Consider the following 17044-nt stretch of genomic DNA (forward strand, 5'->3'; position numbering starts at 1 on the left):
ATATATATTTAAAAAATAGCTGGGTGTGGTGGAGTGCAGCTACTCAGGTGGCTGGGGTGGATCACTTGAGCCCAGGAGGTTGAGGCTGCAGTGAACTGTGATCTCACCACTGCATTCCAACCTGAGTGACAGGGAGACCTCATCTGTATTAAAATAAAAAACAAACTAAAACATAATGATAAAGAATAAATAATCCAGTGATGACTTATCAGTTTTCTCTAAGCTTAGGCCCAGCTATGGCCCATGGCCTCAGCCCTCGGATAGATATGGCTTATTTAGGCATTTAAACGCCGACACCTGCCTCCTGTTGTTTGATTCCCGCAGTCTGACAGATTCACCAACCACCGAGGAGAAGGCCCAGCTTCCTTGTGTTGTGTGTAAATGAGGCTTCCATCAGCACGAGAGCACACACACACACACAGGCTGCAAAGGGACCAGCCCTGCCCCCAATTCCACACCCATGGCCACAGCAAAGAATGCTGTGTCCCCCTTCCCTGCCCCTCAGCCTCATGCCCGGTTCACACCTGGGCTAATTTCACTTCTCACTTTCCGGGTTTGCAGATGCCTCCCCAGCGGAATCAAAATGACAGATTTATGCCACACGGTGGGTTTGGATCAGAACGCACCCACTTGAACAACATTTAGATTTCCTGTTTCTCCCTGTCCTCAGCTACTTCTTGGAAGGGCAGATGGAGAGAAAAAAGATTGTTTCTTTTTCTTGGGAAATTGGCAGAGGCACGCTGAAGAAATCAGCTACAGCTGTTCTCCACACCTGGATAAATTTTTAATCAGCGCTTGACGCACCCTCCCTCTAGAACGGGTGGTCTGTGGTGCCGATGGCGTTATCTATCCCAGGGCAGCTTTCTCTGGGACCTGGAGAGCGAAGAGTTTATTTCCGTCACACTTCAGCTGCTAAAGTCTCCTTTAAATGTAAGTAAGCCATTTTATTTCTGCTGCCTTTGTTTTCCCATAAAAGGGCATTTAAAAAATATATAATTCTCCAAGAAATCTCTAGTTGTTTTGAAATAAAAATCTAGTTTTCACTCTTAGTCTCATTTCTTCCAGCTCTTTGCTGCTTTGCCCTCCTTGGTTTGCAGAGCCTTGTAGAAATTCATTAGTGCCTTTCCAGCTTCTCAGGTTGGAACTGAGGTTTCCAAAGGGTAAAATGCATTTTGGCTGAGGCAGAGCCAGGAATCCGCGTTGTTTGCTGTTGGCGCCATCCAATCCACTTGTTCTGAATAGGGGAATTAAGTTAATATACAGGCAGATATGCTTCATGATTCTTGTATTTCAAGAAAAAAAAAAGGTGTTCTACAGGCTGTCTTTCTTCCCCCAGCAGGTTCTGATTGATTTGTTTGAGTTTTGAGCTGCAGTCAAGGATGGAGAATCTAACTGATCTACATGCTACCAAATATTTATGACTTGTGCATACAATATTGACTAATATCTAATTTGCAGTCTTCTTGATGAAAAGGGAAGGGATAGTAGGGGCTCATTATTGTGTCTCTTCGGTGGATTAGAGAGATTGGATGCCTGAGAGGTCCCAAAGCCTGTATCGAGTCAGGTGACTTGATCCTCATTCCCATGCAATGCACAACTTAGGAGGCCTCTCTTTCCAACTGTGACACTTGAAATTTGTGTGCTCATCTTCATCATGACTATGTAGCCAACTCTTGGTGTTTTGCAATGAAAAATGGAAAATTTAAGCCAGATGATTAAAAAACAGATCATGTGCCTCTGAGCATAATGAAAGGCATCTGTTTTCAGGCAGAATCTCTCTCTCTCTTACATGTACACTCCCCACTCTTACATGTTTGGATTTTTTACTTTCCTCTGCATCTAATTTTAATCCTTCTCAGCTGGCACCGTACTGTTGATGACCAGGGGACCCACAGGGACAGCTAGCAACGTGCCAAGTTGACCATCCGCTTGTGGATGTAACACGTAGGAAATACTTTCAAGTTCCTGTCTGTTGTGGGTGCTGCCCAAAATCGATATCGCAGAAACCTTCTAATTATATGAGAGCCTCCATCTAAAAGTGAATGTCATCAATAGGAAAGCTAGAACACAATGTAGCATTTTCTGAGTAGGTAACAGAATCCATAAAGTGCAAGTGTAAAAGAAAAATAAAAACTTAGGACCCCAATTCACTCTGCCGAAAGAAAACAAATTCAGCTGAAAGCAGAGTCATGCAAGAAGGTACCTTTTGTTCCTAAGATAGCCACGGATAAAATATTCAGTATCCCTGCAGATAGTTACTCTATGTTCTCCTTATAGACGCGAGGTGAATACGTAATTGGCTGTTCCCCTACTTGCTCCTTTTCTCTTTCAACCTGTGCATTCAATCATGTGACCACACCCCTCCTCTTTCCCCTCCAGCCTGCTTTTCCCCTTTGAAGCCCTCAAAATCATCTTTGGAGAAAGGTGCAGACCACAGACTGTTTCTGGGATTCCATGTTTATTTCTTCTGGGCACATCCCTAACCTTGGAAAAATATACTTCGAAACTGATGGAGACTTGTCTCAGATACTTTTTGGTCCACACAAGGAAACAAACCGATCTCAGGTCCTAGTCCCTCTGGAGAGCTTTAGAAGGCTCGTGGCTGCTATGAATCGCCCAGGTCTTATAGGGAGGGCACAGGTGGAAATCCATCTCGGAGCTCTCAGGACTGCACCAGGCTCCGGAGCAGATGACTGAAGTCTCTTTAGTTGTATTCAGGCATTCTTTGTGAAAGAAGGAGGTGGGAGGGGAGAGCCAGATTAGTTTGGGAAATTTTGCATTACACAAAATTAATCAGGTTTCTTTAGTCTTTAGTATGCAGATTGTATTGTGAATCTGTAAGAGGCAGAAGGAATAGGAAGCTTTCCCCAAACTTTTTTTGTCCTGAGAATCTCTTTTCCCTGGGGACCTCTAACATTTCAAAGGGCCCTGTGATCCGCAAAGCCACCTGGAGATGTCAAGGAAGCTCCAGCTGCCAGTTCCTAGCTCCGTGGAGATTCACCTCCCAGTTTAATGGGGACACAGCCACGGGCTTCAAATTTGGATACCCCCATCTTCAGGGGTACATGAGGGCTTTCTAAGGCTACACAGGTACATGGTTTTTTTTCTTTTTAAATTCTGGGTCTGTGATTTCTGTGCATTCTTTCCTGTAATTGCTCTGGTGAGAACTGAATGACCGTGAGCCATTGCTGCTGAATGGAGCTTCTTCATTCTGTCTCCTCTTTCATAACAGCCGCTTCAGAAATGCAAGAAGACATCCTTCACTCTCTCCCATCTTACTAGGGTGCATTGCCCCACGGGGGCAGATATCTGGGATGCCAGACAAATTGCTGGATTGGCGGCTACTTTTTTAGAAAATGAATGATTCTGTTGACTAAGTAATAAATGTTTCTGCAGATCAGATGATTTCTAATTCTTTGCTTTCATGAAAATTGAGAGAAGACCTAATTGAGTTGTCAGAAAATTAGATCATTAAATATTTTTGATGATAGATCACTGTAACAGAAGGAGCATGAGTAATTGATATTGCTAGGATAAAATTGCTTCCATTCTTGTCTACTTCTTCTTCTCTTTCTTTCTTTTCTTTCTTTTTTTTTTTTTTTTNTGAGACGGAGTTTTGCTCTTGTTGCTGAGGCTGGAGTGCAATGGCCTGATCTCAGCCACTGCAACCTCCACCTTCCGGGTCAAGCTATTCTCTTGCCTCACACTTCCAAGTAGCTGAGATTACAGGCATGCACGACCACACCTGGCTAATTTTTTTGTATTTTTAGTAGAGATGGGGTTTCACCGTGTTGGCTAGGCTGGTCTCCAACTCCTGACCTCAGGTGATCCACCCACCTTGGCCTCCCAAAGTGCTGGGATTACAGGCTTGAGCCACTGTGCCTGGCCATTTTTTGTTTGTTTTTTTGAGACAGGGTCTTGCTCTGTTGCCCAGGCTGGAATGCAGTGACACAATCATGGCTCACTGCAGCCTCAAACTCCTAGGCTCAAGGGATCCTCCTAACTCAGCCTCCCTAGCAACTGGGACTACAGGTGTGAGTCACCATGCCCAGAAAGTAAATGTTTTTATTTGTTGTAGAGATGAGGTCCCATGATGTTGCCCAAGGTGGTCTCTAACTCCTAGGCTCAAGCAGTCCTCCTCCCAAAGTGCTGGGATTACAGGCATGAACAATCACACCCAGCTTATGTACTTCTTTACATGAAGAAAGTTTTATAGTGCTTACAATAGCAATAGCAACAATAATTGTACAATTAGAAAAATGTTGATGAGGACCCTGCCTATTTTAGTAAGAAGTGGAGTGAAGAATAGCTTTCCCAATAAAATCCAAATTTTTATGTTTAATAATTTCTTTAAAATGTTTTTGTTATTTTGATAAATTTCATATTAACAGTACCTTTAATGATAATTCAGTCCAGGGAGATTTCTTTGATACCTGGAGCCATACGGTCACAGAAAATAGTAAAAATTAATTTCAATTTATATGCGTGTTTTTGTCATAGATAATTATGGGTGATCAATAGAAGAATTTCAGGCATTGAGTATGTCGTATTAACATAACATTATGTATGGAAAGTGGAATGGAAATACAAGTTTAAGGAGTAAATGGAGTAATTTTTTGCCTGTTAAAGATGAGCTTGTTCACGTATGTTTAAATTGAATTATGTTTGATATGAAATTGCTTTGACATTTAGATTCCACGGGAAACCCTTTTAAAAGCTATGTAAGAGCTTTCCTTTTAAATCATAGATGACACAAACAAATGGAAAAACATCCCATGCTCATGAATTGGAAGAATCAATATGTTAAATGGCCATACTGCCCAAAGCAATTTACAGATTCAACACTATTTCTATGAAACTGCTAATGTCAGTTTTTTTTTCACAGAATTAGAAAAAAAAAAAACTATTCTAAAATTTATTTGGAACCAAAAGAGAGCCGGAACAGCCAAAGCAATTCTAAGCAAAAAGAACAAAGCCAGAGACATCACATTTTTAGACTTCAAACTACACTATAAAGCTATATGGTACCATTACGAAAACAAACACATAGACCAATGGAACAGAATAGAGAATCCAGAAATAAGGCCACACTCCTGCAGCCATCTAATCTTCAACAAAGTTAACAAAAATAAGCAATGGGGAAAGGACTCCTTATTCAATAAATGCTGCCATGATAGTTGACTATCCACATGCAAAACAATGAAACTGGACCCTTACCTTTCATCTACAAAAATTAACTCAAGATGCATAAAGGATTTAAATGTAAGATCTCAAATGAAACATCCTAGAAGAAAACCTAGGAAACATCATTCTCGATGTTGATCTTAGGAAAGAATTTATAACCAAGTCCTCAAAAGCAATTGCAACAAAACCAAAAATTGACAAATGGGATCCAATTAAAGAGCTTCTGCACAGCCTAAGAAACTGTCAACATAGTACACAGACAACCTTCAGAATGGGAGGATATTCACAAACTGTGCATCTGACAAAGGTCTAAGATCCAGAATCTGTAAGGAACTTAAACAGTGCAACAGGCAGGAAACAGTAACCTTATTAAAATTGGGCAAAAGACATGGGCAGACACTTCTCAAAAGGAGCTGTACAAGTGGCCAACACACATACGAAAAATGGCCAACATCACTAATCACCAGAGAAATGCAAATCAAAACTACAGTGAGATATCTTCTCACACCAGTCAGAATGGCTGTTATTAAGAAGTCAAAAAACAACAGATGCTAGTGAGGCTGCAGAGAAAAAGGAATGCTTATTCACTGCGGGTGGGGATGTAAGTTAGTTCAGTCATGGTAGAAAGCAGTTTGTAGAGTTCTCAAAAAGCTTAAAATAGAACTACCATTCAACCCAACAATCCCATTACTGGGTATATATCCAAAAGAAAATTAACCATTCCATCAAAAAGACATGTGCAATCATATGTTCATCACAGCACTATTCACAATAGCAAAGACATGGAATAAACCTAAGTACCCATCAACGCTGGACTGGATAAAGAAAATGTGGTACTTATACACCAGGGAATAACATGCAGCTAAGAAAAAGAATGAAATCATGTTCTTTGCAGCAACATGGATGGAGATCTTTATGTCTTTATCTTTGTGTCTTTTTTTTTTTTTTTTTTAGAGACAAAGTCTCACTCTGTCCCCCAGGCTGGAGTGCAGTGGCATGATCTCAGCTCATGTCAACCTCCACCTGCCAGGTTTAAGCAATTCTCCTGCCTCAGCCTCCCTAGTAGCTGAGACTACAGGTGCACACCACCATGCTCAGCTAAATTTTGTATTTTTAGTAGCAGCACAATTTCACCATGTTGGCCAGGCTGGTCTCAAACTCCTGACCTCAAATTATCCATCCACCTTAGCCTCCCAAAGTGGCTGGAATTGTAGGTGTGAGCCACTGCGCCCAACCTGTCTTTGTGTCTTTGTTTTTATCTTTTGTCTCATAGACATAAAGATGGTAATAATAGACACTAGAGGTTCCTGGGTGGAGGAGAGGGAGAGGGGTTAGGGTTGAAAAACTATTGGGTACTGTGCTTACTACCCGGATGACAGGATCACTTGTGTCCCAAACCTCAGCATCACACAAATATACGCATGTAACAAACCTGACATGTACCCCCTAAGCCTAATATAAAAGTTGAAATTATTTTTTAGAAGTTTTCCTTTTAAGTGTTCAATATTTGCAATTCACCAGAAGTTATATCCTTTGTATCTATGTAAACTTGTGAAGAAACATTTCTATCTATGTAAACTTGTGCAGAAACATTTTAGATGTTAACTTAAATGGGTATGAGAAACCATGGAGTTTTCAACCGTTATTTTAGGAGGTAACCAAGCAAGAAGTTGGAGGTCTCTGCACCCAACAGTACATAAGAAAAATGTAAAAGTAGGTATTCAGAGATGACAACATTTGGCTTTAACCAGGCTTTGAGCTATTTCTACATTTCTTTCATACTGATAACCAACCTTATCGACTGGGTCTGGGAACCACCTTATGGAAATTGTCCTGTGGGGGTCTCCTGCCCCTCATTCCTTGATTTATTCTTGCCTCTAATTCCTGAAAGCCTCAGAAAGTAGAAGGTGCAATGTTGGTCCTAGTTCCCAACCCAGCAATCTTCTCAACAATTAGCAATGATTTGCAGATTTGCGGTTTTCAAAGTGTTTTCCTCTCTTTTGTCTCCTCACCGCTACCTGCTGTGGCAGGCGTGGGGGGAAGGAGGGGAGGATTGGAGCTCGGAGGATTTCAGTGATTTGTGGGGGGTCACACAGTAAGAAATGGCATCATTAATACTTGAATCCAGGCTATCAGTCTTCAAACTCTGTGCTTCATCCTCATTGTTTCTGGGGAGTCTTATTTTACACAGAGGCCAAAACAACTTGGATCACCTGAGTCCAAGGAGCCCATTCAGCACTCTTAGGGAGATAGTGGTGGGTAGGGTCCCTGGTCTCTTCTGGGAGCCTCCAACAAGATTATCTTCCATGGCTGGGCACGGTGGCTTATGCCTGTAATTCCAGCACTTTGGGAGGTTGAGGCAGGTGGATCATTTGAGGTCAAGAGTTGGAGACTAGCCTGGCCAACATGGTGAAAACGTATCTCTACAAAAAAAAAACAAAACAAAACAAAAAAAAAACAAAAATTAGCTGGGCATGGTAGCATGCCCCTGTAGTCCCAGCTACATGGGAGACTGAGGCAGGAGAATCTCTTGAACCTGGGAGGTGGAGGTTGCGGTGAGCCAAGATCACACCATTGCACCCAGCCCGGGCAACAGAGTGAGACTCTAGCTCAAAAAAAGAAGAAGAAGGATTCTCCGCCAGACACTTGGAGTGAACTTACACACAGCGAGGGGGAGATCAACACATACAGATACTTAGTGTGAAACAAGATATCACGGTGTGGAGCCAAGATGAGTATAAATAAACATTCACATAAAAATGTGCAAGATTTGCCGTGAGTGGTGTTTTAGTCTGTATAGTTGTACCGGAAATAAGAATTGGTCAGATGTCAAAATACTACTCATCTAGCTTTAGTTTTTATTTTTAATTGAAGACAAAGGCTTTTAGAAACCGAGAGAAGCACTGAATCTGTTTCAGCTTACCTCAAAGGGCCCAGATGAATAGATACTTCTGGCTGCCTAAGTTGAATTTATGCTTTGGGTGTTATTTTTGAAAACTTCTGAGGAGACCGTTTTTTTTCTTTAGTGCATTTACTAAAAAGTCTGCTGGACATATATATTGGAAAATAAGTACTCAGTCATTGGAACTTAATTTTTTTTGTTCCTCAGCCTGAGGTATAATCATTTGAGGCTGAGACCTTAAGAACATTAAAAAGTCAAATGAATTAGCTGGGCATGGTGGCGCGTGCCTGTAATCCCAGCTACTGAGGAGGCTGAGGCAGGAGAATTGCCTGAACCCAGGAGGCGGAGGTTGCGGTGAGCCGAGATCGCGCCATTGCACTCCAGCCTGGGTAACAAGAGCGAAACTCTGTCTCAAAAAAAAAATAAATAAATAAAGTCAAATGAAATTTCTAAAGATTCTTAAGGTCTTAGAGGAGTCAATCCATAGGTGAGATACACAATAAATAATTTTTGTCCACTTCATGCAGGAAATAATTTACTGAAGAGAGGACTCCAGCATTGTACATAATACAAGGTCACCCTCAAAGGCTACCTGAAAGTTTGAGTATGCAGGTGGCCAGGAGTTTAGTAACCTGGAATTTATCTTACCTGTCCTCATTGATTGGCTCCAGCTGTTTTTTTTTTTTTTTTTTTTAGACAGAGTTTGGCTCTTGTTGCCCAGGCTGGAATGCAGTGGTGTGGTTTTGGCTCACTGCAACCTCCGCCTCCCGGGTTCAAGCGATTCTCCTGCCTCAGCTTTCTGAGTAGCTGCGCTTACAGGCATGCACCACCATGCCCAGCTAATTTTGTGTTTTTAGTAGAGACGGGTTTTACCATGTTGGTCAGGCTGGTCTCAAACTCCTGATCTCAGGTGATCCATCTCCCTCGGCTTCCCAAAGTGCTGGGATTACAGTCATGAGCCACCGCACCCAGCCCCAGCTGTTTATTTTTGTAGATGACTCACATTGCTGGTTGTTCAGCCTCCACTTATGGATAGGGCTCACTTCCTTTTGTCACAGTCTATCTTGGGCTGGCAAACATGTTCACATAAGGGGACAGTGTCATAAATAATAAATTCTGCATGGAATTTAAATGTAAATCTGGGTTGACACAGTGGGGTCTTTCCCAAGCACAGTCTGGGTATCACGAATAACTTGCAAGTGGTACCCTGATCCCAGCTCACTCTGTTCACCCCAGATTCTGAGATGTCCTTCCTCCTCATGCCCATCTTGTATGGGACAGTCAACCTGGACATTGAACTTAATGCCTTTGTGACTGGGCTTTTATTGCCAGAGAATCACTTGCCTAAAGTCATAATGTAGACAGATATTTGTAGACTATCAAGCTGGGAGGATGGCAGAGACCATTTCCCAATGTCAGTAGTCACCTAGGTGCTGTCAGCAGCCCAGGCAGGAAGATCTTTTTCTACGAAGGCTTTCCATGCAGGACAAACAGCATTCTAGATACTGCCCACTGCATGTCACTAGTATGTCTGTCACAGTTATGGTGACAACTAAAACCCACCTCTCCTGCATTTCCAAGCACTGTAGGAGAGGGATGGTCCTACCATTGTCAGCTGACAATGCTGTGCACGGGGAGGAAATCAGATCCAGGAATAGAGAATTACTTGTCTGAGGTCACAGTGGAAATTACAGTGAAATCAGAATGTTATTCTGCACTCTTCCAACTTTAATCTCTGTCCTGATACTTACTATCCATCTGTAAAGTAGGGTATCTGTGACATCTTTTAAACTCCTAGGCAAAAGATACTAAGTACTCCTAGTTCTTTATTTTTTATTTGTAACTCAAAGTGCTATCAATTTCATGTAAATGACTGAATAATAGTTTAAATTAGCTTAAAGTAATCCATCCTGGAAGTACTTTTTTTTTTTTTAGACCAAGTCTTGCTCCGTGACCCAGGCTGGAGCACAGTGGTGCGATCTTGGCTCACTGCAACCTGTGCCTCCCAGGTTCAAGTGATTCTCCTGCCTCAGCCTCCTGAGTAGCTGGGATTACAGGCATGCTCCACCACACTCAGCTAATTTTTGTCTTTTTAGTAGAGATGGGGTTTCACTATGTTGGCCAGGCTGATCTCAAACCGCTGACTTTTGGGAAGCCTGCCTGCCTCGGCTTCCCAAAGTGCTGAGATTACAGGTTTGAGCTGGAAGTATTTTTCTAAAGAACGCTAGACCAGGGATGCATGGACGAACACAAGCCTGCTCTGAGAGTCTCTGGAAGGCAGCACCAGGTATATTCTCTTTTACACTCAGCGCTGAGCCCCAAGCCTTGGCCAGTGCTTGTTTATCTGAACTGAAGCATCAGCATGGTGGCATTCGAACCCTCCCAGATATTTTGTCAAAAGGCTTCTCTTGGAGTTACATTATCAACTCCAGGGACCCGTGTTTAGGTTCTTCTGGATTACAAGGAGGGATCTGGACTTTCGGAAGTAGCCCAATGAGAGGGAGCTGGAGGAGCCACCTTGAGCAGGTGTGCAAGATGTAGCCACAAGGAGGTGGCAGCGTAAATGCTCAGGACCGTGTGGGAGAAAACAGCCTCTTCCCCAGGCCACAGCTCTCTCCCTCCCCACAGTTCCAGCAGCGGGAGCAAGATGCTCCCTGCCAAGCGCTTGGAGCTGCCTGGGACAAAGTGCTACACAAACACCGTCCTTATTATTGCTCCTAATCTGCAGACTCTGAGCTCTCTGCCTATAAATACAAAGACAGGAATGGGGCTGGGTAGACAGAAGTCAGGGCTTAGAGCACCCCAGGCTACTACTTGTTGCTAGGTGCTTTTCCAAGTAGTGATGCCAAGCCTCTGTGCTGAGCCTCAGCAAGTCCTATATATTTGTGATAGGAGTTTCCTCTTTTGGAACATAAATGCTAGTTTGTTTTCTTAAACAATCAACTTTTGTTCTTTCCTAAGACAGCTCCTACACAACCCTAGGCGGCACTTTCTCTTTGCTGAGTCCTGGGAGCAGAACTCAGGTCTTCCAGCTTTCTTTTTTCTTTTTCTTCTTTTTTGCTTTCCAACCTTTGTTTTAAGTTCAGGGGTACATGTGCAGGATGTGCAGGTTTGTTACCTAGGTAAACGTCTGCCTTGGTGGTTTGCTGCAGATGTCATCACCATCACCTAGGTATTAAGCCCAGCATCCATTAGCTACTCTTCCTGATGCTGTCCCTCGTCCCACCCTCCACCTTCTGACAGGCCCTAATGTGTATTTTCCCCCGCTGTGTGTCCATATGGTCTCATCATTCAGCTCCATTTATAAGTGAGAACATGTGGTATTTGGTTTCCTGTTCCTGCGTTAGTTCAGTGAGGATAACAGCTTCCAGCTCCATCCATTCCCCGCAAAGGACCTGATCTCATTCCTTTTCATGACTGCATAGTATTCCACAGCACCACATTTTCTCTTTTGAAATCTGCTGGAGACCTGGAGAAAGGCTCTTAGGGTCTAAGTTGTTAGTTTCCCTCCTCCACTGTGGAACCAGCAGAGGAGAAGGGAAGTATAGACACTCAGGGTATATGCCAGCCAGTTTCATCAACTAAGGCAGTACAGAGTGCCTACAAGATCAAAGGATGTTCCTCTGGAGATTTTTGTTTTAGAGATGGGGTCTCACTATGTTACCCAGCCTCGTCTCAAACTTCTTGGTGGGAGGGCTCAAGCGATCCTCCAACCTTGGCCTCCCAAAGCACTGGGATTATAGGCATGAGCTGCTACGCCCAGCCCCCTCTGGATATCTTGGCTGGCAAGGGCGTTCAAAGCTTAAGAGCTGACTTTACAGCCAAATTCAGAGGGTAGTAAGTTCTTTAAGACAATGCACCAAGTTTCCTCAGCTACCCAATGGCGTGGAAAGAAAAAGGGAAGAGGGAGATGATTATTTTAGTGATTCTAGTGAGAAGAATATAAAAGAGACTTAGAGGCGTGATCACCTTCAACCATGTTTCCAATAAACCTATGGTAAAAAGATGATTTTAGATCAATTTGTGGAATTTTTATACAGGCTCAAGTGTCAGATGATGAATTTTGTTGGGTGTGTTCATGGCATTATGGTTATATAATGAAATATTATCTTCTTTTTAGATACCCAATGAAGTATTTAGTTTTAAAAAGACTTGAAAACTTTGATTTGTTTTAAAGTATTTCAACTTTTAAAAAGTGAGTGTAGATGAAATGTATGATAAAATATCGATAATTATTAAAGCTGATGGTTTGTTGTATGCTATTTTAGACATTTTATTTTAAAACATATAGCAAGGATGACAAATATTTTATATAAAAATACAGGAATTCGTTATGTGATTATGGTACTCAAAGTACAAAAAGCAGCCAGGCACAGTGACTCTTGCCTATAATCCTGGCACTTTGGGAGGCTGAGGTAGGAGAATGGCTCGAGTCCAGGAATTCAAGACCAGCCTAGGCAATGTAGTGAGACCCTGTCTCTACAAACAATGAAAAAGAAAGTTAGCTGGTCCTGGTTGTGCATGCCTGCAGTCCTAGCTATGCTGGATACTGAGGTGAGAGGGTTGCTTGAGCCTGGGAAGTTGAGGCTGCAGTGAGCCGTGATGGCACCACTGGACTCCAGCCTGGGTGACACCATCTAAAAAAAAAAAAATGTACATAAGGGTCGGGCATGGTGGCTCACGCTTGTAATCCCAGCACTTTGGGAGGTCGAGGTAGGTAGATCACCTGAGATCAGGAGTTTGAGACCAGCCTGGCCAACATGGTGAAACCCATATCTACTAAAAATACAAAAATTAGCCAGTCATGGTGGCATACACCTGTAATCCCAGCTACTCCGGAGGCTGACGCAGGAGGATTGCTTGAACCCAGGAAGCAGAGGTTGTAGTGAGCAGAGATCATGCCACTGCACTCCAGCCTGGACCACACAGCGAGTCTCATCTCAAAAATCAAAAACCAAACCAAACCAAAACAAAACAATGTACATAAGTCTTTCACTTTTCTGTCTTAGAGAGAATATGGTTTTCTAGAAGTTTGTCTGATTTAAGCTCTTTGGGAAAGAGTTTTCTATTTGCAAAGTTCAGTATAGTTTACTTGAAGTTTTAAAATATACTATAGTATGGATTTTTAAAAAGGCTTTGAAAAATCTGTTAAATTCAGTGAGGTCAACAGTATAAAAGAGATAGGGCAGGACTCATGACATCTCCTACCCCCCAATCTTTCTTCCATGTTGTCCTTTTCTGTATTACTTCATCCCGGTGGGCAGCCTCTGCTTTATGGTATTAGACACTTCAGGTCCTTTTTGCTTCTCTCCCTAGAGGATAAGGTTTTGTTTGTTGGTTTATCTATTCAAGTCCATTTTCTGAAATATCTTCCCAAGTATTAATTCCAGGACAGCTATGGTCAAGGAGCCATGGGTTGTGTGTGAATGGTGACCATAAAACCTAGATGCTCTTGATATTTTACAAAATGCCTTGGATGATAGAGTATTTCCCTTAACATGAATTAGACAAGCAGAACATGGTTTCTTCAAAGGAACATAAACAAACATGAGACAGGTCTTGCCCTTAACTCACTCACAGGTTTAACCACAAAAACAAAAATTACAACTTTTTTGAAAGGTTTACGTAGAGTAGGAGACCTGTTCTGGCAAAATGTTTTTGAAAAATGTTGTCATTCATTCCGGAACCAAGTTGAGACTCATCTTCTTTACTAGCTAGCATTTATTTTTTATTTTATTTTATTTTTATTTTTGGTCTCTAATGTCTGATGTAGAACGGCTGAGCTACAAGAACCATCACTCCAGTGATGTCCAAAAGCAAGAATTTCTTTTGTCTAGCTTTCAGGAAGTTAACAGAAAAAAATAACGTAAGACATGTTAGAGCAAAAACACGAGAAAATGCACTAAAGCCGAGAAGAGGCAGCTTCCACCTAGGAAAGCCTCGGGCTGTGAGATTGCCACCCAGAAATGCAGAGAGATTGGTGCTCTCTACCTGGGCATCCTGAAATGATGCCAGGACTGGGCTTTATAGAGATTTTCTCCAGTTCTGTTTTTATTTTCTTTATTTTTTTATTTTTTGAGACAGAGTCTCACTCTGTCGCCCAGGCTGGAGTGCAGTGGTGCAATCTCGGCTCACTGCAACCTCCGCCTCCCGGGTTCAAGTGATTCTCCTGCCTCAGCCTCCCAAGTAGCTGGGATTACAGGCATCCACCACCATGCATGGCTAATTTTTGTATTTTTAGCAGAGACAGGTTTTTGCTATGTTGGCCAGCTGATCTCAAACTCCTGACCTCAAGCGATCTACCCACCTTGGCCTCCCAAAGTGCTGGGATCACAGGCGTGACCCACCATGCCCAGCCCCAGCCCTGTTTTTAACCCAACTGGACAACATGAACCAGCTTCCAGAGGCAGTATCAAAACAGCTTTCCTTATGATTGGAGATGTGGGATTTGGAGGTGAAAACTGTGGAGCAGGCAGTGGAATCAGAAAGGACACAGCAGGAGCATATTGCAGAGGCTGGCATCCTGACCTCGGATCCTCCCGTTTCAGCCTCCCAAAGTACTGTGACTAGAGGCCTGAGCCACTGTGCTCTGGCATTGGATTGTTGATATATAATATGACATGTGGTGGCTACTCAGTGAATGATAGCTATTAGTAAGTTAATCATCAGCCTCTTAATCAGTGTCTTAGTGCAATGAGAAGTCAGAGAGAAAGACACAGGGGAAGACTTCGTATTATGGGATGTGTAGAAATTCCTGACAAGCATGACAAATGGAAACCATTTGTTACTGAATCACTTTCTCGTTAGATTCTTTCAAATAAGACAGCATGTATTTGTTGAAAGAGTTGGATGTGGAGGGGATGGCCCCCGAGGTGTGCTTTGGGTTATGAGAAACGTCTGTTAGTGGAGGAGTTGCTGTTGAGATCCACCCATGAACCTACACACTGACCGTCACATAAGCTCGTCCCTGATGACAGCGCCACCCCCCCAGCTTGCCCATAGACCAGCGCCCTGTTCTTCACTGGTTTTGTTTTCAAGTTTGATAGACACAGAGCTGATACTAAAGCAAGGCTTACAGGTCCTTTGCAAATTACCAAGATTGCCATGGAAACTAAGGCACAATGACAAAACCCCAAGGGTCAGGTATCTTTCGCTTAATTGCTTATGAAGATACGCGAAAGAAAAGGAAATTTCCGGTCTGGTAAAATGACGGATCTGTTCAGGAGGAGGAAATGGAAGAAGAGGTTAACAACACCCTTGGGGGTGGCTCAGGCAACTCTGTTGAGATCACTGGCTCTGGGAAGCATTTTGATTACAGAGTTTTACTTACAGGACTTCTGATATTCATGCTGGAGTGGGAAAAGGAAAGCTTATTATGATGACTGTTATGAGATTAAACTGAGAATCTCGGGGAGGGAACAAAATGGTTAGCCTGTATGCTTTTTGGCTGGATTTTAAATATCTTTTAAAAAAAATTACCTGTAGTCTTATCAAGGATTAGATGAGAATGTGGAGTGTTTCCTAAATTTTAGTGAATTCAGTTACTTCAAGCCTTTCCTATTGCTATGTGAAAAAGACATATCCCAAGTATTCAATGCTAAGTGCAGACCATGCAGTGTTATAAAACATGAAATACTTGTATTCTTTAAACTTTCATTTAAAGCTTAAACATGAAGCCAAGAAAAAAATTAAACCGCTGTTTAAAAACTATACTTTGGGAGGTGGAATTTGCATTGAACTGAGATTGCACCACTGCACTCCAGCCTGGGTGACAGAGCAAGACTCCCTCTCAAAAAAAAATAAAACAAAACAAACAACAACAAAAAAACCACTACACTTTTGTTCAAAATGTTCCGTGTGAAGACTATAGGCTTTTTAGAATTAATTTCTTTAGAACCCTCCCACTAAAGCAGTTTGTAAAAGCTATAGGTTATTAAGGTATAATGAGGAAAGTACTATTGTATATAATTTCAGGCCACACCTAATTATCAATGCCTCGTTATAAAGCTGGTGGGAGAGTGACCTGTTAATTCTTCGTAAAGAGTGAAATTTGTTATTTTAAAAATTATTTATTTGTATTTATTTTTGAGACAGAGTCTCACTGTGTCACACAGGTTGAAGTGCAGTGGTGTAATCTCAGCTCACTGCAACCTCCGTCTCTAGGGTTCAAGCAGTTCTTCTGCCTCAGGCTCCTGAGTAGTTGGGACTATAGGCACATGCCACTACACCCAGATGATTTTTGTATTTTCAGTAGAGATGGAGTTTTTCTATGTTTCCCAGGCTGGTCTCAAATTCTTGGCCTCAAGTGATCCTCCCACCTCAGCCTCCCAAAGTGCTGGGATTACAGGTGTGAGCCACCGTGCCCAGCCAAGTTTTTTTTAAAAAGATATTTGTCAGGAAGAAGGATGATATTTGCTGCTATTATGTTGGTATTATTTCCAGGAACCAGCAATGTCCAAATTCTGTTTTTTGTGTTACTACTTTTCTGCAAAGCGTTCTCGACCGGAGAGTGAGACTCAAGGTATAAAAGTGAAATGAAAAACAAAATACGAGAAGACGCTTTATATCTGAGGATAATTGATACTAGGAAAAGGCCGCTCAACTGAAATCCACTTAAAGTGCGGACCAAAACGTCACCGTGGACAACATAAAACAGGTTCAATGGTATCCTTTCAAATAAAACAAAAAAATTATAAAAGTGATTTCTGATGTTATAATTAACAGGATTCTTTTATAATGACAGTTGTGCCCTAAATCATTTGTTCAACCAAATGAAGGATGTGATAGAGTTTGGTGGCTCTCAATAAACTACTCCGTAGTACTTGTTTCCTTATGAGTCCTCTCACATATTGATTCTGGGCTTGGCTACATGATGAGCTTTAGCCGATGCAATGTTAGGCAGAGTGATTGATGCAAGGGAAGGCTTGACAGGTCCCTGCCTATTGAGGCTTGTCTTCT

The 17044-nt window shown here is 42.2% G+C and overlaps 1 protein-coding gene across 2 annotated transcripts in view; it reads left to right on the plus strand.

Moving 5' to 3' along the window:
• CCDC3 (coiled-coil domain containing 3) overlaps positions 1-17044 on the plus strand; it is a 133450-nt gene that overhangs the window by 4090 nt on the left and 112316 nt on the right. The window contains exon 1 of one of the 2 annotated variants that reach the window (XM_037739032.1): positions 525-930. The exons of the other annotated variant lie outside the window; for it this stretch is intronic. Coding sequence (XP_037594960.1) covers positions 929-930 — 2 coding nt within the window. The 5' untranslated portion in view covers positions 525-928. Of the gene's footprint in view, positions 1-524; positions 931-17044 lie in introns of those variants that run through there. 2 annotated transcript variants of the gene reach the window in all.

Source organism: Cebus imitator, unplaced genomic scaffold (genome assembly GCF_001604975.1).
Source record: "Cebus imitator isolate Cc_AM_T3 unplaced genomic scaffold, Cebus_imitator-1.0 Scaffold61, whole genome shotgun sequence".
Taxonomy (NCBI): Eukaryota; Metazoa; Chordata; class Mammalia; order Primates; family Cebidae; genus Cebus; species Cebus imitator.